Raw genomic sequence first — 23,164 nt, forward strand, 5'->3', positions numbered from 1 at the left:
GGCGGGAGCAGCGCGGTCCCTCAGGGGAGCGCTTTACCTCGGCTTCGCCCTCCTCAGGCCTTCCAGCCCCGCTCCCCGAGACCCGCCAACCCCTGGCGGGGCGGGCAGCCGCCCACGGCCGCTGCCAGGGGAGGGGAGCGAGGGGGAGCACCGAGCCGGAGCCGGAGCCGCCGCCCCGCCCGTCAGCTGTCGCTGGCCGGACCCCGATTGGCCGCCGCGCGGCGCCGCCCGGCCGCCGATATAAGGCGGCGCGGGCAGGGAAGGAGCTGTCGCGCCCGCGGCGGCGTCGGTGTGTGCGCCGGGGGCCGGTGTGCGGCGGGGGCCGGTGTGCGCCGGGGCCGTGACAGCCGGTGAGCGCCTGCGGCGGGGTCGATCCCAGCGCGGGGAGGCGGGAGGCTCGGCCGGGCGCGGTGCAGGGCAGGGCCCGGGAGCTCGGGTGGGGGCGGGCCCGCCATGCCGGGAGCCGGGGCGCTGAGGCGGGTCGCGTCTCGGGCAGGATCCTGCGCGGGGGCAGGGCCGGAGCCTCGGGAGCAGCGCAGGGATCCCGGGCGCTTCTCCTCCACCCCGGGCTGGGGCCGCCCCTTCCCGGGAGCCGCCGCGGCGGAGCGGCTCTTTGTGTCTGCGGCGGGAGGGTCCGCGCCCGGGCGGCGGCGGCTCCGCTCCGGCCCTGCCTCGCCCCCGGGCGGAGCCGGGGCTCCCCGCAGGCCCCGCGGGGTGACTCGGGGTTCCCCCAGCGGTGCCGCGGCCGGCCCGGCTGGCGGCTCTGCCCCGTCCTCCCGCCGCAGTCAGTCGGTCACACGGCGGGGCCTCCCGGCTCCCCAGGCGCAGGTCGGGGCGGGCACGGGCCGCGCCGCCGCCGCCGCCGCGCTCCCCTCGGCCCCGGGGGCTCGTCCCGCTCGCCCAGCGCCGCGGAGCTCAGTGCGGGCAGCTGGGGACGTGCTGCAGAGTAAGTCCAAGGTGACCATGATGTGGACGGTCCTGGGAGTTCACAGGAACGTGAGTTGTGGAGAATGAATCGGGTTCCTTCCTCCGAGCACCCGCAGCGTACCCTGCTGTCTCGTGCTCTTCCTTTTCCTGACGTGAATGCAGGTGCAGACATCTGTCAGATGTTGCTTTTGAACAGACCTGAACAACTTTTAAGCCTCTTGCATTGATTAGCAGGTAGGCGAGATGGTATCAGATCTGCTTTCCCCAACTGCCTGTACCAGGAGCTAATGGTTAGACACTGTTGTGTAACTCTAGGGAGCCAAGGCCAAAAGGGACTCGGGATGTGGAGCATCTAGAGACCAGAGTGATCCCTCTCCACAGGTGAGGAGCGAGGAGGAAGACTTGCCAGACAAGATCCACAGCCGGTGTGACCTTCATTTTTCTCATAAGCTGGTTCTGAAACTTAGAGTAGACGACTCCTAGCCCGAGCTACTCGGTGCAGGTATGTGACAGACTTTTGGAGTACTTGCGGTTTGAAGATTTGAGCTGAGTATAAAAACTGCTTGAATATCAGAAATATATGGGCGCTATCTAGCTGTTGTTAGACAAAGCCATTAAAAAACCCCAAACCACGCATTTGGAGAATTACCTCCAACGTGTAAATGGGAGAAGGATTTTTTTAATCAGCAAACTTAATATTGCCATCTCAGCAATTTTTTTGTAATATATCAAGAGTTAAGCTATGCCACAGGATATACACAGCATGTTACTTCTGATAACTGAATGTCAGAAGCGTCCCCGTTACCTTGTCAGGACAGACCTCTCATTAGAGCTCCGTGTGGATGTGATGTGGACAAATATAAAGGTGGAGTGTGACAGATGCTTTGCCAGCCATGCTGTTGTGTCTGAAGCAAATATGGTCTTAGCGCTACAAACCTGCTTCTAGTTCTACATAAACTGGCTGGCTTGCCTGACTGGCAGTAACAGCATAAACCTATTCCACTTGCTGTACTGCTGAGAAGGTCCATCAGCTCTTGAAATCACATTGTTAATAAGTTAATAAGAATACCAGTGACCCCACTTATTTTATTTTGGAAGTGGTGAAGCCTGAGCACTCCTGTATTATCAAGGCCTGAGTTTTTGTGGCTGAGTAGTGGGGGTGGGGTATGTGCTTGTGTGCCAGTGGCAGAATTACAGCTCTGATTCCCCAGAGGGTTTTCCCCTCATCCTCCATTGGCAATAAGGATGCTCTTGTGATGAGGATGCAGTATTCCTCACAAGTAATCTTACTGGCATATACAGGAAAAAGCATTTTTCACAATTAGTAGCATGTAGTACAAGCTGCTTTTACTTTGTCTCTTAAAGATCTTAACACGGAGGCTTTTTAACTGAGCTGTTATTACTAAATCTTTTTTATTTTTTAAGCTGAAGGTCACTCTGGCAGTTTTATTCTCATTTCCTTTGACCTGCCACATTCAACTTACTTTAGGTGAAATACTGCAATAGAACGTATACTTCCCACCTTCTCCCCCAAACTCAAAAAAAACCCCAAGCCCAAAGACTTAATACTCACACCTTAAACATAACTGCTTGAGGACTTTGGTATATTTGGGTGAGCTATGCTAGACTTGCTTTTGAAGCCTCTTCCTATAGCTTTGGCTTCTATGGTACCAGTATTTCTTTTCTGAAACGTGTCTGCAGGCATTAATGATAGCAAACTTAGCAGCAGAATGCCTATAATCATGGAAAACTTGGTTTAGAAACTAATGCCAGCCTTGCATTGAATTTGTCCCCTAGCAGCCTTCTGCAATTTCAACTGCCTTTCTCTTTGTCTGTTACTTACAGCTTCTGAATTGGATAATAAAACTTCACAAACGAAGTTCTGAGTAAAAGCTGGTATTAGGCAAAAAAAGAGAAAAGAAGCAGTTATTTATGGAAAAGTGGTTTATAGCTGATGTTTTCACTGCTTGATTGCTGTAAGAACTGAGATTGGCTATTTGCAGTTCCCACCAGTGAATCTGACTAATCTTGCTAATGAGTAAATACGCTTAGATGCTTTGATAGCAAGCATGGTGGGAAGGGATATAGCACTTCAAGTGCCACCAAGTATATATGGATGGTGTTAGCAATCCCTTTGAAGATCAGGAATGTACAGCTTTTAATATCTGACAGTCAAAGTGATAAATGAACTCAGTGCTGCACCTGATGTAGGAGGCTGTTTTGGCTCAGGTATGCTTTAAGGGAAAAGCAAGTCTGAAAGCCAGTTGTAATCCCCTTTAGATCAATTTAAGGGGATATACAGAATGCAGTATTTCTCCCATCAAGAAGTGGACTCTGAAGACAACCTAATCTTGATTTCAATCAGTTGCTGGTGGAAAGAGTGGTGAGGTTGCAGTTCTGCATCGAGAAAACACAGAAACCAAAGGCCTCTCTAGTAGTTGTTACTAGTATAGTTACAACATGCAAATGTACCATGCTAAGGATGGAATTAAGGCTGCAGGAGAGCTTTAGCTCTAGGTATACAGTGACCTAAAGCCAGACAAATAGTAGCATGAACTAGCAACAACACTGAGGCTTTCAGTGCCAGAATGCTGCAGGTGTTTGAAACAAAACTATCCAGAGCTAATAAAATAACAGTGCTGCCACCTCAGTTACTATCCCGCACCATTAGCTAGCTGTTTGTATCACTGCCAGTCTGTACAGTAGCTTAATACCTGACTTTATGTAGGGTGCTGGCTCCAGGCTCCTGGAGTGGGCAGAAGTGAGTCTGCCTGCAGAAGGAATGACTTTACACTTTGTCTCATTGAGAACTGAAGTGCTTTGAGAAAGTGACCTTGAATTTTACTGTCCTTGTCCTAGAAGGTGAATGTTCATGGAATAACCTTTCCAAAGATAAGTAGGCTTTTCTCGTACATCTCTTAGCATTAACTATGGTCTGGTGCAAAGATGTGATGACATTTCCAAACAGAAGCTAGAAAGGGCTTCTGGATGCAACCTGATTACCTTGATAGCATTGAAGTGAGATGTAAAGGAAGTTGCGCTTTTTTTTTCTGTCCCAGAGTTCAGAATGAGGCAGATCCTTTGAATTTTTAATCAAGTCAAAAAGCAGAATTTGGAAGGTGAAAACCTATGGGTTTGGCCAAGAAAGATCTTTAAGATGAATCTGTAAGTGGCTGTGTTGCACTCAAATTTGGACTGGAAGTTGTTTAATAAGAGTAAATCAGTCTCGTGCATCCTGGAGGTCCCAGTATTCAATCTCTGACACTTTCTACCTTGCCATATCAAAGCAAAATCACTTGAGACAGAAGAACCTAGTCCAGCTAAACTAACTTTCTAGTGCAAAGAGAGTGAGCATTCATGTATAAGTCCCTCCCTCAAGGACAGGTCCTGCAACTTTCTGCTCTGTTTATATCTACTATTGTTAACATCTCAGCTATCTTGGAGCTATTCTAATTGGTGGTAATAAATACAAATGACCTCTTAGACTGGAAGGATGAGTCTGATAATATTCTTCATAGTGTGTAAAGTTAGGAGCAAGAGTTCTACAAGAAAAGTTGATCTCCTAGTTGTTAAATCTGTCCTTTTGTAAAGGACTCGTGCATTTATTCTAGGAGGAGCTGTCATGACTAAGTTGAGTTGACTGGCTAGAGCAGAGGATTAAGAAACAAAGCTGTCATACCCAGAGAAATCAGCATGTTCTTCCTAGCCAGCTCTGCACTTTGACACTCTCTACTTATGCCCCTGACTGGCATCTGCTGTAAAATTTCATATATTCTAGAAGCACCAGCTGTGTGGGAGTTGCCAGTGACTGAAGTCACCCACTCATGGAATGCAAGTGGGCCTGCAAGGTGCCTGCTGAGAAATGAGACTGATGGAGACTTGGGTCTGATCTTTGGATGGTTTAACATCAGGATATTTCCAAAAGGTGGAAGTAGGGGTTAAATTACCTCACAACTTCAAGCAAGCAGTAGCAGTGTTATTAATTGTGTCATTGTGGTGTTAAACAGAAGTGTCCAAGGACAGTAAATAAGAATTAAGTACTATGCAGCTCTTCACACAAGGACGGCAATAAATTCCTACCTCTCGTAACTCTGCTGAACTGCTGCTGTGCGTGCTTTGCTCAGAAACACCTTCCCAAACAGTGGACGTCCTAGTCCAGCTGTATTCCTTGGGATCCCAAGAGAAGAGGAATGGCTAGAGCCCAGTGTGGAACCAGGTAAGACAAAACTTCGTCTCAAGACAGAGGACTGCAGCCTTAGAGAGCCCAGTTTCTCCCTCAATTAGGAACTTACAGACCTGCCTGTATTTTCCAGGTCAAACTGAGACCATTGCAGTCTGCAGCTGTTAAAAAGGGGGAAGGTGAAATTATTCTCTTACAATCCAGATAGATGTAGGTCCTCTGTTAGCCAGACCTAACATCTAGCTCATGCTTTCAGACTTCTTTCTCAAGACTGTGCCTTGCTAGATGTTATGCCGAGGTCTAAAACCAGCTTTCCAAAAGATCCTGCTGATACAGAGGATGGCAATGTGCAAAGTTTCATACCTTTTATAGCTGATGGTGTCTGTGCACTGGAAGTCTGGCCAGGGGTAGCATTTGCAGTACTAGTGTCCAGTACTGAAAGCTGTTTTCTAGGTGACAATAACTGTTTAGCTCTAATGTAAGGTTATGTGCTGCACCAAACTGCTGCACAGGAGCAGTGCTAGTAGGTTGCCATTGCTGCTAGCAATTGTGCAAGCTGCAGAAGGCTTAACGTGGACACACAGTACCTGCAAGAGAAGCAGGGTAACCCATCTCTTGTGCTGATGCTGTACTGTTGTGGCTGGATCAAATGGTGCTGCAGTTCAGACATGCCCTGAGGAAAACAAACTACATGAAAGTCACTTGTAATCACCCACAGCTGATCACCCTGTGTTGAGTAAGCACCACAGAACCAAGCTGATCACGACAGAAATCATACGCCTCTTCAGCTGGAGTGGGCACACAGCTCTGCCGAAGGTTTGCGGTGTGGCTTAGCTTGTTTTCTTGGGCAAAACTGGGTCTGCAGGACTTGGTTGGTTATATCAGGTATGCTACAAGCTGTTGGTTGCTGTCATTTACAGGGCTGGAAATGTAGCCAGAGTGTGTGCAAGTTTTGTGACACTGGACCCTAGTGACACTCTGCCATTCCACAAGAAGTTAAGGAATAAACTTTAGTCTCCAGCTTGAGCTCTTTTGGGAAAGACAGTGCATTGTAATTGCCTTGACTCTCTTATATGTTGAAACACTGGTGAGAATTCAAGTGCAGTGGATAATGCCCACAATAACCTAATGGTTCTGACTCGAGGTTAGTTAAGACTGACTGCTCCTGAGGGGTTTGAATGAAGATGTTGCTGTTACAGCTGAGATACTGCAACAAGGATGGTGAGGAAGAGCCTTTCCAACAAAGGTATGGGGCCCTCAACAGACTGGCACTTAGAGTGGTCAGAAGATCCTCCTGTCACTGCACTGCCAGCCCGTGGCACCTGCCAGGGGAAATGCAGACATTGCTCTGCACTTGCAGCTGCCCTTACAACCATTGGGGACCGTATGGGCTGTACCTGAAACTAGAGTATTGACCTGATCCCCAGAGCAGTAGAGAGATAAGGGATGTTCCCAGGTAGGAACCGGCTCTGGTCTCTACTGAAGCCTTCCACAAGTTTCTGTCCTGTTGAAGACCTAGGGCAGTAGGAAAGAACAGGTAATGACTGACTTTTGTTTTATGTCCCAGTCGAAGTGGAGGAACATAAAGCTACCAACTTTGTAAACAGTAACTGAAATTTAAGACAAGGCTCACATGACCCTTTAAATAGTGTTGTCAATTTGGAAGTAGCAAAAGACATTATGTATACTTTTTTTTTTTTGTCCTACCAGAACTCAGCAGCAGACTCAGGAAGTCTTGGAGCTCCTCCTCTCTCCCATTTTCCTGCCTGTTCCAATTTTGGCTGCAGTCCCAGCACACTACCTTGCTCTTGTGGTCTGAAAGCCGCTAAGAGGAGCAGAAGCTTAAAATAATGAACTTGCCCTTCTGTTTTGTTAGTCTTCAATAAATCTAGCTCTACCTGCTTCTTATGAAAAATGCATATAAAGCAACATCTGTTTTTTTTTTTTTTTTAATCAGGTCAATGAACAACCAATTACCATGTAGTCAACCCTGCTAAACAGATCAGTGTTATGGACAAGTTTTTAGTAATGCATTAGCATTGTGATTACCTTTGCAATTAGCTTACCAGTCCTGGAACTGTTAGTATGTAAGATGGATGTTTGTAAACTAAATTTTAAAAAGGGCCAGATGTACTCAAATGTACTGTTTCCATAGGATTCCTTTTGGAAAACTAAAGGTAGCTGAATTGCTACCTTTTCATGGATTTGAGAGCTCACCCATGGTTTAGTATTTGTATTAAATAGTCATAAATATCTATACTGAACTGTACTGCTGCTATATAGTCTGTGTCTTGTCTCATCCTCTAGTTCGTAAGAAAAGTGTTACCTCTGAGCAGGCTGACCATGTGCTATCCTGAGAAGCATGTCAAGAGTTGAAATAAGTTTAGCTTTCATTTGCTTTTTCTTTATGTAGAAACCTGCATCTTCAAAGGCAGTTTGAATAAATAGTTTAAAATTAGTAAGAACTGTAGGAGTGTGAGAAGCTCAAAGCACTGAATGCAAGAGGGTCATGTGCCATTGCAAAGGTTACCAACCATGAAGAGAATGTTGCTGAATATGGTAAAACTGCACAACTTAAGTGTCTGTTTTTTCCACTGCAGGAGTTTGAAGATGCAGCAAGCCTGATAGTCAGGACAGAAGAATCTCCTTAAAGAAGTCTGACAATTGGAAACATTGACCATGTCTATTATGGATCACAGCCCCACCACTGGCGTGGTGACTGTTATTGTTATTTTGATTGCTATTGCGGCTCTTGGTGCCTTGATACTGGGCTGCTGGTGTTACCTGCGTCTGCAGAGGATCAGCCAGTCTGAAGATGAGGAAAGCATTGTGGGTGAAGGTGAAACCAAAGAGCCCTTTCTTCTGGTGCAGTACTCTGCTAAAGGACCTTGCGTAGAGAGGAAAGCGAAGCTAACTCCAAATGGCACAGAAGTACACAGCTAACTTGGAGCAACATGTGTATATGGACCATGTTTATAACGTGTGTAACCAGCAGAAGAATCTATACTGTGAAGAACCTGGTCACATGCACACTACTCATCAGAAAATGCCCCGATGAGGCTTAAATAAGCTTTGTTTGCAACTGCATGCACTGAGAAGTTGCACTTTGCATCAACTGTGTACCCTAATTCCTTTATGATGGGATCTGATTCACCTGGCGTAATGTCCATTGCCGGCAGTGGACACAGGGATATATTGGTGTGAAGAGACTACTAGCATTTTTTTGTTACTTGAATGTTTAGCTGAGCCTATTTTGATGGAGCTACTACTGTAATGTGAACTACTTTACAACTGTGAACTGTAAATAGGCTGCCAGAAGCTTTTTGCTTTGTGTTCCACAGCATATGGGAATAACATGATGCACCTGTACATAAGACACAAGGGGACTCCTGAAGCACAACTGTAGGTGGGATTCCAGACCCTCAAAACCAAATCTGCAGTGAAAGCTTGCTTCTGCTACTAACTCGAGTGCACAGCCATAGAAAAGTTAGAACTCCTGCTCTTAACAGTTCACTGGACTGATGCAGAATACTTTCTTTGAAAAGAAGGTATAAGCCTTCAGTAACACATGGAGGGAGGAGTTAGGAGCTACAAAAAGGAAATTATTTCCTTTTAGTTGCAGCTAGGTAGTTCTAGCAGCCAAAAGCTTCATCTGAGTTCTCTAAGTATGTAGGTACTGCAAGGAGACTGCTGCTTGGATGGATTCCAACCTGGGAACTCATGATGGATACTGAACCCTCAGGGATGGTCCAGAAGGTTTCCAGGGGTTTGACAGGGCAGTAGAGCAGGCTCTTCTCTTCTGTAGGTCTGCATGCTGAAACTGCAGAAGTGGTTACTTAATAAAACTGGCATAAGTGCAACTAATATGATTTTTTTTCCTAGAACCTCTGTTTGTGTACTTAACAGTTGGAGTGTATGTTAACAGCCTGTTGTAAAAAGGCATTTTAGTGTACAAACAGCCAACTATAGAATTCGGTTAATGTATCTTGTAGCTAAGTTTCAGTCTTTCCTACTAAAACAAATGTTGATATGGGGAAGGGAGACTGGTCAGTTCATAGACATTTTTTAGCCAGCAATGGCAAAGGCCTTCCAGATACAGCCATCCCTTCATTTCCTGCTATGGGAACTGTACAAAGATGTGTTAAATGGGGAGTTTGGGATCTCAAAGGTTTGGGAGGAGGAGGAGGAACAAGAAGACTGAGCCACCCATGGCAGCTTACATATTCTAAAACTCTTAGGGTAGGCACACATGCTTTGAGGCCACTCACCTGTTTTCTGTAACTTTAGACATAGCTTCCTCATGCCTACTGAAATTTTTAAACACTTAATTGCCTAGGAGAAAAAAAAAAAGCTACTGTAGATCTGCTCCCTGAAATAAGTGACAAATAATGAAGTCCAAGTTCTTCAGCTCTATAGGAAGCATTAGACTTGCTTCTTGTACCTGTACATATGGAATTACTGAGTAACATAGGCCTAGCAAGCTTGCTTGAGAATTGTAACTATATGCAAGACAATAACGGCCTAGCCAGTGAAGTCTTGTCCCTTTCTGCTACAGTAAGACGTTGACTTACATTTTTAGTGCTACACTGGTCTTTTAAATTGAAGACCATATAATTTGAAGCAAAAATTAATGCTGCCATCTGCCAGTAGCAAAAAGCTCTTGCTGTTGCTTCTCGAGTACACTATGGGTACAGCTGATCGAGGGCTGTTCTTCCCCTGGCGCTAGTCTCCTGAGATTTGCATGGACAGCCAGACCCACACACTTAAACTGCTGTATTCTAGGCCTCTTACAAAGCAAGGAAAAAAAGGATTATTTCACTAAGACTTTCTTTAGTTTTTAGTAGAGAACAGTTCACACATGGCTCTTGCAAGTTTCAAGACAGTTATAACTTGTATACAAAAGTGATACAAAGTGATGAAGGTCTGGAACAGAACCATTGTAGCAGGATGACTTTGTCCATTCAAGTTTCTGGATTACACGGATGAAATATCTCTATTTTAAAATAAATTCAGCAAAGAAAATGCAGTGTAAAGGGCAAACTTCTGAAATTATGGAAAAGTATAAATGAAAGGTCTGATTGCTCTTCTAGAAGCTGTAAGAGAAAGCCAGTGAAAAAGAACTGGTCCTTAGTCAGAGGTGCTGCCCCTAAAAATCATCATCTTTAATTTAAATGGATAGGTGTTTTGCAAATAAGTGCAATAGTAAAGTGCAGAAAGTGTTTTCCATATTCCTCTTCTCTTTAGATGTGAGTATCTCATAAGTTGTTCAAGTATACAAAAATATTCCATTTGATTTTTTCCTTTTCTAGATCATGTGGGGGAAGAAGTCTTTATTTACAATGAATTTCAATAAAATTTGCATAAATACCTACCTAATACTGCATCATTTGACTCTGTGTAAGCAATCATTCTGTCCTGTTTCCACAGCTGTGCTCTGTCTCTATGGTATTGATATTATCAATCATTTTTTCCTCTAATGTGGCAGTAGCTGTTGAAACTGATACAGATTTATCTTCAGAAAGTGTTTGCTCTGACTGAAGGGATTCTTTAATTTCATCTTTGCTCTGTAGCTTTCCTCTCGATGCCACCAGGATTCTCAGTAAAGTATTCTCTTTGAGGAGGTTTTCTGATGCATCAGCTACTTCTTGAAGCTTTTCAGCCATTTCTAATAATTCCTGATTCTTGCGGTCGTGTGTGGCCTGTAGCTGCTCACTGTGGAGCTGCAGAGTCTTGTGCTGCTTTTCTAGTGCGTGTTTTTGCTGCTCTAGCTTCTGCTCCTCTCTCCTGGCTTCAGAAAGCTGTGCTTCCCGCTGGTCATGGGCCTGATGAAGGGCACCGATTTCTGATCTCAGCTTCTGGATTTCTCTCTCCAAGTGGGAGATGCGTCCTTGCTGTAGAACTGTCTCTTTGTGTAGGCATTCTTTGGTACAGGGCTCTGATGAAGAAAAACTTGAGTGATGTAAAATAAACTTAAGGAGATTAGGAAGGTTAATTGAAAAGTCTTCAGGGAACTTCACACTTTGTTCCTTCCTGGAAAGACAAAATAACTTACTATTAAAACATCCAGATAGGTAAGCAATGATAATTTTATCCAAGCATCTGCTGTCCAATTCCAACTCGATACCTTGGGGGTTTTTGTCATAAGAGAAGCCTGAACTCACACAATAAAGATAAATGACATGGTATTTTCTCTTGGTGAACCCTTTAACCTGTATTTCAGTCTGGGTGCTGTAAGCATCTCTGCACTGGACTGGTATTTGAGAGCAGAGTTTTCTGTCAAATTTCAGGAAACAAATTTTAGTAAGTATCCTAATTATGGGTTAGGAGCTTGAAGTACATACAGTAGCATCACTGTTGGGCAGGTGTGATCTGAGCATACCGATATTAACAAATGTTAAAAGCTGAAGGAGAGCATTCAAGTGTTCCTAATTCTACATACATTATTAGAAGTTAAATCCAGATGTATAAAGCTGATGGGAAATGACTATTTTGAGCCTATATATGTTATCCTGGAAGAAGCAGCTTAATGTGTGCCAACATCAGAAGGGTATTGTGAGGAATAAAAAAGTACAACAGGCTTTTATAAAGTAAAGAGCTGTTTTAGTCAGCAGCAAGGCCCTTTTGCTGTCAAAAAACCCAAATATTTTTACTTATTCCTTTTACTTCTTTGTCCTCATGCCACTGGGGTGATCAAGGAAGCAAAACAAACATGATTTTGGTGGTGTTTTTTTTTTGTTTTCTTTTTCTGACTCATTATACGCCTGTGAATTCAAGCTCTGCATATGAAGAGGTCGGCCTGTTACCTTCTGCAGCAGCATCAACTGATAGTCTGAACCTGACAGGAGTCCAAGCTGCTTGAAAACCAACAAGTACCAAGTTTCTTCCTCAAGACTACTAACCACCAAAAGACACCCACAACCTCCAGCTATGTCAAATATTAAAATTATTGCCCTTTTTAGACCATGTGCATCCTTCTGTCACAAAACATAGGAGGCTACAGTGTCCTCGAATGACCAGACAACCTTGTCTTTCTGAACCAGTTACATCTTCAACCCTTCACGTTCCAGTATAACATCAGTTTGCTGCCTCTTGACTATTGCAGCAGAGCTACTTACACTTCAGTATATTTAACTGGGAAGCCCACTAATAGTTTATCACTTGGTGTCATCTTTAGTCTTTAGCAGTGAGAAGCATGATTCTCTTTCTTTAGGGAGCCATCAAAACAGAGCAGAAAAGCTTTGTTTTCTCCCCTCTGATTGCCAAATTCATAACCAGATTAATGCTGTGTTACATACATCCAGACACAGGTAAGTTACGCAAGTCAGAAAAAGGATATAGGATAAACCCAAACCAAAATCATTCCAAAGCAAGAAAGCCAGATTAGAGTATAATGCCTAAGACCTCAACGCTGACTGCTGCTGCTCCTGCACAACACACACTGTGGACAGACAGGCAGCTCCTCTGCCCCACACGTGTGATACTCTTCCTGAGCTGCTCACACCGTGTGTCTGGATCAGGGGAGTTGTTCAGTTACCAATTACAGTTGCCTCAAAAATGCTTTCTGTGAAATCCAGCTCATTAGCATATGGGATATAAACATATGCTGATTTCATTTATTGAGAACTACTTATTGTATTGCAGGTAGAAAACACATACCATGTTTTATCAATAATTCAAGAGCTTCAGCCAGATGAGGCTCCTGTTCATCAAAATTAAGCTATTTTTGGAAGTGCAAGCAACGTGATTTTTCTTCCCCTGCAGACTTCTGGTGATCAACCAAGTCACTCTTGTAATTACCATCAGCAGTTTCTCAGCTGACTGTCAGCTCACATCCAAGTTTAATGAATCATGACATGATTTTGGCAAAAAATAGTCTGCCTCATTATACAATGGTAATATTTTACTACATCATCATCCATTCTTTTTTATCAAAAACACAGTATGTATCAGAAAACCTAAAAGACTATTTAAACCAAACAAAAAAATAACAGTGTGTGGTGGAAAGACATTTGGAATAGAGTTAATTTGCAAAAATTGTCTCATAAGGCAAACACATAAGGAGCTGCACAGAAAGCCTTCATATGAAACACCTTTGTAGCCAAAACTAATATACGACTGCTCTATTGGTACTACAAACACTATCAAACACTAATTTTCTCAATTACCTATATGCAGCAAAATATAAACCACAATGCAGAGAAAAAGCAGGAGAGAAAACCACAACCTTAATGAAACCAATTGGAACATTACAAAACCAATCATACTCAAACTATGAAGTCTCACTCCAGAGACAGTCTAGAGCTGCTTTATAAACCAGACCAAGGCAAAATAGGTATCTATGAAAAGAAATAAGGAACACTGGACTTTGTAGTAACACAGGGAACATGGTAAGTATGAGAGGAAGTTTCACGTTACATGAATTGTTTTACTGCTCCAAAACCTGCTTGAACTATGCTTTAAAATAATTCAAGAAAAGCCTTTTTGTCACGTTATACATGACACTCTGTCTCCTACAATGTGTGGTTCTGCAAACCAGATCCTTGGTCAGAAGTGGGAGGGAAGGTGACTTGACTAAGGTTTCCAAATAGTACATTGGAGCTCATTAACTGTAACAGTGGTCTTAAAATTGTAACCACAACAATATTTGGAAATCAGTTTCTAACTTTTTCCAGCTTTAAAATCAGTCACATTAGTATTCCAATGGTTGTTAACTTTGCTTTAGATATTAGCGTCTCCTTTAGAAATCTTATAAAGGCCAGAAGTATTTAAACTCATCCTTTCTGCTGCTGTTAGACTAAATCTTAGCTGGTGGAACACTTCCATGGTTTCTGCAGATTGCCAAAGAATCTGCTATCCAAAATACAGGGACAGCTACACGTACTTCCCTGAACAGCCAAACATCTGAACAATGTGAGAAACGCAACCTGGAAGAACTTCAGTTTGATCAACAAACACTCCAAAGTCCCTCTGACTACATCACATTCATTCTGCCACAGAGGAATGAGGGAGAAATAAAAGTTCGCAGATTAGCACCACTGTAATATTTCCAAAGGATGCAGAAGCCTTCCTTTACTAATCAGATTCTCTACTTTTTTTTAAAATGTAAATTTTTACTCTAAAAACACATAAGAATCCATCTCCCCTCCCTCTGTAACGTCAGGATTGTTTTTTTCTTAAATGAGACTAAGCTTGGGCTGGATTACTTACTCTCCATCTGTGCTTATTTTTTATTTTTCTTCATTAAAAACATAGCAAGCAAATCCTTGGATTTTACTGCAAGAATCCATTATAATATCCTTTGAGATCTCTCTCAGTTTACCCTATGAGAAGTGATTAGATACAAGTTGCACTAGATATAGGTTGCACCACCATCTACATCATTTCTCTCCCTTTTCTCCCTCCTGAAGCCACTCATTAATTTATTTAGACCATGCCAAAATAATAATTTTAAATACAATCAAATAATAAGGAAAATTAACTAAAGAATAAGGCTGGTAATGCTGCTGTTAATAAAGGAAGACTTACAAACAATAATGACCTTTGGAGAGAACATTCACTATCCACATACCATCAGCTATCCACATCTATTGGGTCTGTTGTTGTTTTGTTATTTCGTTTGGTTTTTAATTAGAATATGCATAAAGTATATATGGAAATGAATTACTGTTTGGCTTTTTTCTCTACTAAGACATGTAACCAGATAATTATTATAACTTAGTAAAATGAAAGTTAAAAACCCACTGGGAAAATAATTATATTACCTCTGATGAGGAAAAAATAAAATGGTCTGCCATACATTCCCATGGAAGGTCGTTTCAAGTGATATCAATCCTGTTAAGAAAAGACACACTGATGAAGAGAACAGACAGATACTGAAGTTTTTTCTATTCATTAATTTGTTTCTCAAGTACAACTCTATGAATATTTTCTCCTCAAGTACTTTTGGAAGTAAATTACTTTGCTTCTTTCAAGGACAAGCACATTCTTAAAGGCGGCTTTTTCTAAAGCTCTACATAGGAAGGAACACAAGATTTTCTGAACGAAAGACTTGTTCAAATGCTTGTTATGTTTTTCTCTGCATTTTTAGGTTTTCTCTGATTACAAATAAAATTCTTATTAATTACACCAATTTGATTATAGAAAAAACCATAGACATTCACATCAGTAACACTGCAGTAAAAATAATGGAGAAATGAGAGAACTTCAAAGTCAGGAAAGAGAATGGGTTTAGATTCGAGAGTAGCATTACATCTGTGGGGATAAAAGCACAATTATAAGCGGGTGATAACTCCAGACTTTTAACTGATTTTTCTCTCCTATACATCTCATTCTGCCTCCTGGAGTAAATTCGGTCAGAATGAAACAAGGATGCAACCAGAGCAGATGTTGTAAGCACTGATGTATTATCAAATACATGAATAAGAAAGTGTAGGTTGCAGTGAAACATCAAAAACCCTGGACATGCCAAACAAAAACATGTCTTATATATATATATAAAATATATATATTGGACACTTGTATATATATATAAATATATATATATCTCCATAAACTTGTTTTGGCTGGGATAATTTTCTTCGTAGTAGCTTCTATGATGCTACATATAAGATTTGTGATGACAATAGTGTTGATAAGGCAGGAACGCTTTGGTTATTGGTTATTTGGTTATTGCTGGAAGTGTTTCCACAGCACCGGGGCCGCCTGTTTGTCCCTGTGCTGCGTGGGGCTCAGCTGCCCCCCGGGTTAACCCACAACACCACGTGTTCTGCCCACCTCAAACCGCTTCTCAAATACTGTACTACAGGATGTAATTATTCACTACAAATTATCAGAGATAGGGGTAAAAATTATTTCCCGCTGCTGTTGTATTGATTCACTTCCTGAAATTGGGAAGCTTCAAGGTTAAATGCACTGTTTAAAAATTCATTTTAATTAAACTGCGTAACTACTGCAGTGAGATTGAAAACCACCAAATTTATATAGAGGAAAACAAACTAACGCATTCAAAGAAAAATGAAGAAGATGACATTCACATCTACTATTGCAAGATTGTAGAGAAAAAAAGAAGTAATTATTTTCCAGGCAGATGACCTCAATGAACTTACATTATTCTAGAAGGATGAAATTAGAATCTTTTTTATCTTGCCACAGTGAAATTATCTGGATGCAAAAGCCGAGCAAGCTGAATAAAGATGTGATTAAGAGAAGCACAGAATCCACACCACTGTGCATAACAGAGCAGCAAGACATTCTGGAAAATGAAATGGAGAAGAGTTTGATTATCTATTGTAGTTAATCTGCAGTAAAGGACCAGTCTTAGGGACAACTAAAATTTGGAATCTTTAAAATGTGAAAGGAAACTATATCCTAATGTTGATAAACTTTATTATAAGCTACTTCCTGATGCCGTTTGTCTACTGAGTTAACACACAAAAACTCTTAGAAGCAAAAATTTTCCAGAAGTTCAAATGACTTGGAATAGAAATATTCTGAGCGTTACTCAGTAGAGAAACCCTCATCAGGCACAGGAAATCCTGTGACCTGAAAACAGTTCGAGACAGAACGTACCGGGAGCAGAAAGGGGAAGGAAATTTTTATCTCCTCACTCTGATCTTAATTTTTCCTGAGCATCCTTTTATGGTTACTGGGGATATATTTTTTTTTTCTCCAGAGTGTTTATCTGGGGGGCTGGGCTGGCAACAGGATACGGGGCTGGATGGGATCCTTAATATGAATGTAGCTATCTGTTCCTATGTTGTACATACCTTTGTACTTACAGATCTATGGCAAAATAGAAATGTAATTAAAGCTATAAGAATTATATTGATATACCTTCTTGAACAATTTAATACTATGTTCACCTGAATTTACTTCCACATTTACTTACACTGCTAACATTAGAAAACACTGCCTTTTATGAAGGTAGACTCACTTTTGCACATCCTCAGGACAGGTTCTATGTGGTTAGGTATACTGTGTCTTATTCAATAACTTGCAAATAAATCGAATATGCATTTAAGATTACAAAAGGATCTCGTGAAGTGTACTAAGGTTTAGTGCATTTTCACTTAAATTTCCTAAACTAAATAATCCAAATAATCCTCTTCATTTTGTCGTTCTCTTTATGGAAAGAGAATTCCTGAAGAGTTTTTGTGTGTTAACTCAGTAGACAAATGGCATCAGGAACTGTGTCTTATTCAATAACTTGCAAGTAAATCACAACTGTGATCGTTGTGTTGGTTTGGTTGGGTTTTGTTTATTCGTTTGTTTTTCCCTGCTCCAATTCAGCCAGGAAACCAAGTATTGACAGACTTGGCTAAACCCACTTCAGAGCTCTACCTTGAAAACACACAGATTTCTCAAAATAAATATAAAACAATTTATAGGTTGGTTTCAGAGGACAAGAGGAAGGGCTAGTCCCTGCTGTTTAGTATACAGAACAGCTGAGCAAACACCAACACTACCATTAATATACAAATGTCTTCTGCAAAATAAAATACATTATATGCATCATAACTTTCTTTTTTCCACAGGCAAATTAGCTTAGATTTACCAATTCCTTCAATGCATCAGGCAGTCAAGTATCACAAAGTTTGAGGTTCACTTCTTTTAAAGCAAATCATTCAATCTGGTTGAGGGGATCAAGTGCACCCTCAGGGTTCAGAGAAGGGAACGGAGCTGGGGAAGGGGCTGGAGCACAAGTGTGATGGGAGCGGCTGAGGGAGCTGGGGGTTCAGCTGGAGAACAGGAGCTGAGGGGAGACCTTCTGATCTCTGAACTGCCTGAAAGGAGCTTGGAGCCAGGGGGGGTCGGGCTCTGCTCCCCAGGAACAAGCGCCAGGACCAGAGGAAACGGCCTCAAGTTGCACCAGGGGAGGTTGATGTTGGATCTGGGGAACAATTTCTTCCTGGAAAGGGCTGTCAGGCATTGGAACAGGCTGCCCAGGGCAGTGGTGGAGTCACCGTCCCTGGAGGGGTTGGACAGAGATGAGGTTCTCAGGGACATGGGGTAGTGCTGGAGTTGGTAGTGTTGGGTTAACTGCTGGACTTGATGGTCTTAAAGGTCTTTTTCCAACCAAAATGGTTCTATGACTTTTGGTATATGGAAAATTATTTCTAATGTCATCTAGAACATGATTCTACTGCTTGGTTAACTACTAAATAAACTGCAATAGAGGAAAATATGATTCATACTGTTGATTATAGTCTCACTTTAAAAGCAGTCATTTTCAAAATGGCATTATGTTTTCCATTCATAAGCTTACTTGCAAACTTAATTTTCTTATTTCAAGCATTTGTATAGTAGATACCATACCCCGTGTAGATCCAACAAGTGACTGATTTTGATCCACGACATAGTGCACTTCTTCTTTCGGGTCAACAATGGCAGCAAATTCCTTAAGGTGAGCAGATCTTGACACTCCTAGTCTCTCTGCGTATATCCAAAAAAGATTTGAATCCAGTAGATAGAGATTCGAGGTTTTGTTGGTCCTGTAGCTCAGCCCAGTAACGTTAGTGCCACTAATGTTAAAGTCAGGAATAAAACAATTCCTATCCTCAATGTGAGGAATAGAATGTTGGGTGTTGCCTTTCTTCCCATGGGACGAAAATGCTACTTTGGGGGTCTGAAAGATGGTCTTCTCAGAACTTATGAAACTTAAAAAATGCCTGTTTACCATCCTGCAACATGCAGTGTAGTAGCTAAAGGGACTATAGAAACTTAAGAAATTGCTGCATTCTATACTATTTGATATAACTTGAAAAAAGGTATCTTCCTGGAGGTAGAAAGAGTCCAAAGCTGCTTCTATCTCTAAAATGTTACAGTGTGGCATGTGGACTTCATTTGGTTTGACACCGAGTGTCTGGTTAATGCAAAGCTCACAGACATTGTGAGTTCTAGATATTGAATGGCACTGCGGAAGCACCACTGTGTTACAGCATGGGTACTTAGTAATTGAAAGCGTTTCTGATAATTCCGTATGTGCATCTGGTACAGAGGAATCAAAAGCTGGTGAATCAGTGTCTCCTAAGTGCTGAAGATCTGGCTCAGCTGCCTGGCTTTTATTACAGTTGTGGTATTCCAAGGCCACTTTGGTAATCTACAGGAAAAAAAAAAATCAAGATTAACTGTACATCATTCACTCAAATGCAGTTATCTGCTGCAGATTTAACAACATATATGCAATTAGAGATGGAATTTCAGAGGTATTAAGTTGAATACTCCTCTCCTTCATTCTTACAAAAAATTGTAGGAGGCTCTGAATTGCTAACAAAGTTAAATTTTCAGCTATTTCAGCACGTAAGAATAAAATATAGAGAACAACAAAAAGCCACTTAAAATTTTTTCAGTCCACTCCACTGATCTCAAGGTCTTCTTTGCATCATATTTATCACAGTGCAATAACACTACATTTTAAGGTTAAATCCCGCTACATGAAGTATTAATCAGTACAGGTTCCTGAATTTCCCTTATTTTCCAATACAAGGAGAAAATAAATAAAAGCATTCCAACATGAAAATGGAATAGAGATTTTTCCTGGTATAGGTGGTGCACAAATTTACTAACGCTCACTACCACTGTTGAAACAATGTTAGTATTAGCCCAGCCAAGGGCATATAGTTTTAATACTGCAGGTGTTGTTTGCATATAGTAATGCGTGAATTATTGGGAGAAAAAAGAAAAAGCGCAAACATTCCTGTGCTGCATCACCATTTTGCTTTCATAACCAAGGGGAAACAAGCAGCAAAAAAGGCACGTGTATCAACCATAGAAGGAATTCCTTATCTAGGAGATAAATAACAGAATGTAGAAGAAAGGAAAATGGAAGAGGCAGTTTTTCTTTATCCTCACCTACCACATGAAACATCATCAAAATACAGAACATACGCATATTGCTTACACAAGAACACTTAGACGTTATAATTATCACAGGGATGTCAAAGCGTCATATCTAGGAGGTGCACTGTGTTAAGATGTGGTCTATAGTAACAGTTTGTTACAATCTTTAAGAATTCATTGTTAGATGTTTTCAACCTGAAAATGCTCAAATAAATACTTAAAAGAAACTTGACCCCTCATATTATAATCTAACCTGAAGATTTTTTACTACGTACGTAGAGGAACACATGAAGAAATTATGAACAGAAAAGAGCTTTGTGGTAAGAAATCTCATTTCAGTGAGCTACTATCAGAAATAAAATTCTGCTCTTGACAGCCTCGTTCTTTGCAACTGCCTTACAGTCCAGTGGTTTCACTGCTTGATGAAACCCACAGAACAGCTGCAGCAAACATCTCCTCCAGGGTAAACGAGTGGCATAATATCTCTCTATCAGAGGGAAGCTATACAAGACCAACTGGAATATTTAGTATCTCATTTCATATTTTGATACAGATAAATACCCTCATTTAGTAGAATGAAATCTGAAACTGAACATCTTATGTTGCACTGATGTGATCTAAATAAGTGGTACCTGTTACTAGAATGTTGGATCTGTGACAAGCATCCCTGAATTAAGTCTGCCAAAGCCAAGACAGGTTAGTACAAGAATAACTGCAGTTCTTTTCCAGTCTTTCCACAAAGCTTTCCCCAACCCTATCTTGTAGCAGTCTAGCTTTTATTGTGTCTATTTCTAGCTTGGCTAAATATTGTATCATAAGTTATTTTCGTTTTTTTCCTCATTGCTTCAGACACTGCAATATAAATTAGGCCTCCTTGTGGCAAGCACACATTGCAGGACATGGATGCCGTGTACACCAGGCAGTGTTGCCAGCAGAACTGGGCTCTGCTGTTCATCTGCCACAGCTCCTGGTTTCTTGTTCCACACTGCCCTCAGCGCTATGTGATCACCACGGTGATGTGCAGCTGCTGAGATATTCAATGGAACAATGGGGTCCAGGTGAAAAAAATAGCCCAGGGAAAAAAATATTTTTCAGTCACATTAGTTTCCCTATCTCATTTACTGCACAGCTACACAAACCCCTGTCCTAGGCAGTTCAGAAATGGAAATAAAGTCAGAGGAAGAGAAAACTGGAAGGTGCCTAAGGGATGCACAGGATGTAAAAGTCAGATTAGTTCTGAGTAGTTTTTCAGTTGGGTTATATTTCAAATAAGAGTGTCAGGTTTACTAAAAGGTCCTTTCTTCCTTGTGTAACCACCTCTGGGAAGATGGGAGGAGAAATATTAATAGAATGAGGTAGATTCTGATTCTGACTGCCAGTCAGCAGCTTAAGACTTTCACACCATGAAGAATAAGATGTTTCCACGAGACATTTTTAGAAAGTGCTTTTCAATAAGAGAAAAATGTAGTGGGAAGAATATATACTAATGCTATATGCTTGATCACTAACCTGGTTAATTAATGTCCTTTTAATGATCATAATTAAATTTCCTCCCTGTCACAGTCTGCAATTATACATGAGATGAATGTCTAAAATGCTGTATTTCTTTTCTCAAGTACCACACAATTTTTCCTGTTGTTCTGTCAGAATGAAGAGATCCATTTGCTAATACAAACCACTCTGCTCATTTTAACAAAACTGAACACTTCCAGGTGTCAGCAACTCGCAAGGAATCTTGCTCCAGCAAGCGATATTCAAGTCTTACAGAAGAGATCTTTCGATGTAAGTAAGAGGTTCCCAGTTTTGAACACAAGTGCACTGAGAGGAGCTTGATAGCAGCGACTCCCATTCCCTTGCAGGTAAGAACCTCCAAACAACCAGTAACTGCTGTAGCACCAACACCTGTGTACAGCTGATGTGGGCACCTACATCCAAGCTGTTAAAGACCTACAGCTGCTTCCATGTAACCATCTGCATGGGGTTATGGTTAATTACCTTCACACAGGCAGTTAGGAATAATCAGTTGAACAGGATTTGCCTTGCTGCTGTGGGAGAATAAAGTATCAGAATGTGACATAGGAATAGTTTAAAGACACATTAGGAGTGTTGATGTTGCTAGACTGGAGTTCTTTCCATGAAACAATTTTCAGGATCTATCTCAAAGCCAGCATCTGTAGGAAAAGTTTTGGAACAAACCTAAGGATGTCAGTAATGAAGGGTCATGAGTACCATCTCCTAATGAAACTCATATATGGAAATACAAAAATCTTGAATTGTAGTGTAGCCTATTTTTTGCTTGCTGTCTACATCAGCAGAATAGAAAGTGATGTGTGATGTCAATTAAATCACACAAATAACAGACCTGCCAAGAATCTCAACAATTACAGATCAGTAAGTTCAAAGAAACTTTAAGAATGAGTAGAGATCTTCAGGTGAGTTATTTTTATTGGAGAACAGCCAGCATGGTTTTATTACTGAACCATGCCTCAAGTCTATCGTGGTTCTCTGAAGGAAGGAGCAAGCATGCAGATGACTGATCTACTCAATGCAGCATACTGGAATTCCCCAAAAGCCCACAAGAAGTTACCAAACACACTGGAAGAAACTAAGGTTATAATGAATAACATGGAAGGTCCTTTTCTAGATTAGCAGAAAAGAGAAAACTCTGGGTAGAAATGATTTGTTTTCCACAAAGACAGCCAGCCAGGTTGTATACTGGTGCTCATATACTTCAACATTTCTATAAACGCTTTAGAAAAGGGAGAGAAAGGTGAGGACTAACATTTGCAAAGGTTATTGGGAATCTTTGAAACTACGTCTGACTCAGAAGAGTTGGAGAAAGACACTATTAAATGACTACGTGATGAAAGAGCTCTGAAATTTAAAAGCCAACAAATGTGAAGTAATAGGGACAGAGAACTGAAAAAAACCCACAGCTTCTGATCAGCTTTTACAATTAGATAAACACTTTTACTCCTCAGTTATTTCTATCCTGATTTGTATTTATTTATTTTTATATTTTGGCTATATTGCATTGAGATAAGGGAGACTTTTTTTTTTTTTCCAGAATATCAGGCGTGTGCTGGCAGACAATTCCTGCCTCATTTTATCTGTGAACCCAGGAAAGAAAACAGCAAGAGGAAAGGAACTTGTTATCTCTGGGGACCAGAAGAACCAGAATTACATACCACTAATTCTATACCATAGAAATGCAAAGAA

General features: G+C 41.5%; 2 protein-coding genes across 7 annotated transcripts; one reads left to right on the forward strand and one right to left on the reverse strand.

The window, feature by feature from the left end:
- Positions 1–248: 248 nt before the first annotated feature.
- SNN (stannin) lies at positions 249–10,907 on the forward strand. 6 transcript variants are annotated; one of them, XM_065644782.1, is made up of 4 exons: positions 249–350; positions 1,309–1,429; positions 4,706–5,143; positions 7,708–10,907. In XM_065644782.1, exon 4 carries the CDS (start codon positions 7,787–7,789, stop codon positions 8,048–8,050), a length of 264 nt encoding a protein of 87 aa, XP_065500854.1. In that variant the 5' UTR covers positions 249–350; positions 1,309–1,429; positions 4,706–5,143; positions 7,708–7,786; the 3' UTR covers positions 8,051–10,907. The 6 variants fall into 6 exon arrangements, with proteins under 6 accessions (XP_065500854.1, XP_065500855.1, XP_065500856.1 ...); XM_065644783.1 differs by having other exon boundaries at positions 5,052–5,143; XM_065644784.1 differs by lacking the exon at positions 4,706–5,143 and having other exon boundaries at positions 1,243–1,429.
- LOC135994157 (thioredoxin domain-containing protein 11-like) lies at positions 10,399–19,997 on the reverse strand. The gene is given in 6 exon segments (XM_065644492.1): positions 10,399–11,137; positions 14,869–14,892; positions 14,894–14,941; positions 16,252–16,358; positions 18,417–19,205; positions 19,962–19,997. Coding segments are annotated over 6 exon segments (1,629 nt in total). The 3' UTR covers positions 10,399–10,512.
- Between the last annotated feature and the right edge of the window lie 3,167 nt (positions 19,998–23,164).

This window comes from Caloenas nicobarica, chromosome 14 (genome assembly GCF_036013445.1).
Source record: "Caloenas nicobarica isolate bCalNic1 chromosome 14, bCalNic1.hap1, whole genome shotgun sequence".
Taxonomy (NCBI): domain Eukaryota; kingdom Metazoa; phylum Chordata; class Aves; order Columbiformes; family Columbidae; genus Caloenas; species Caloenas nicobarica.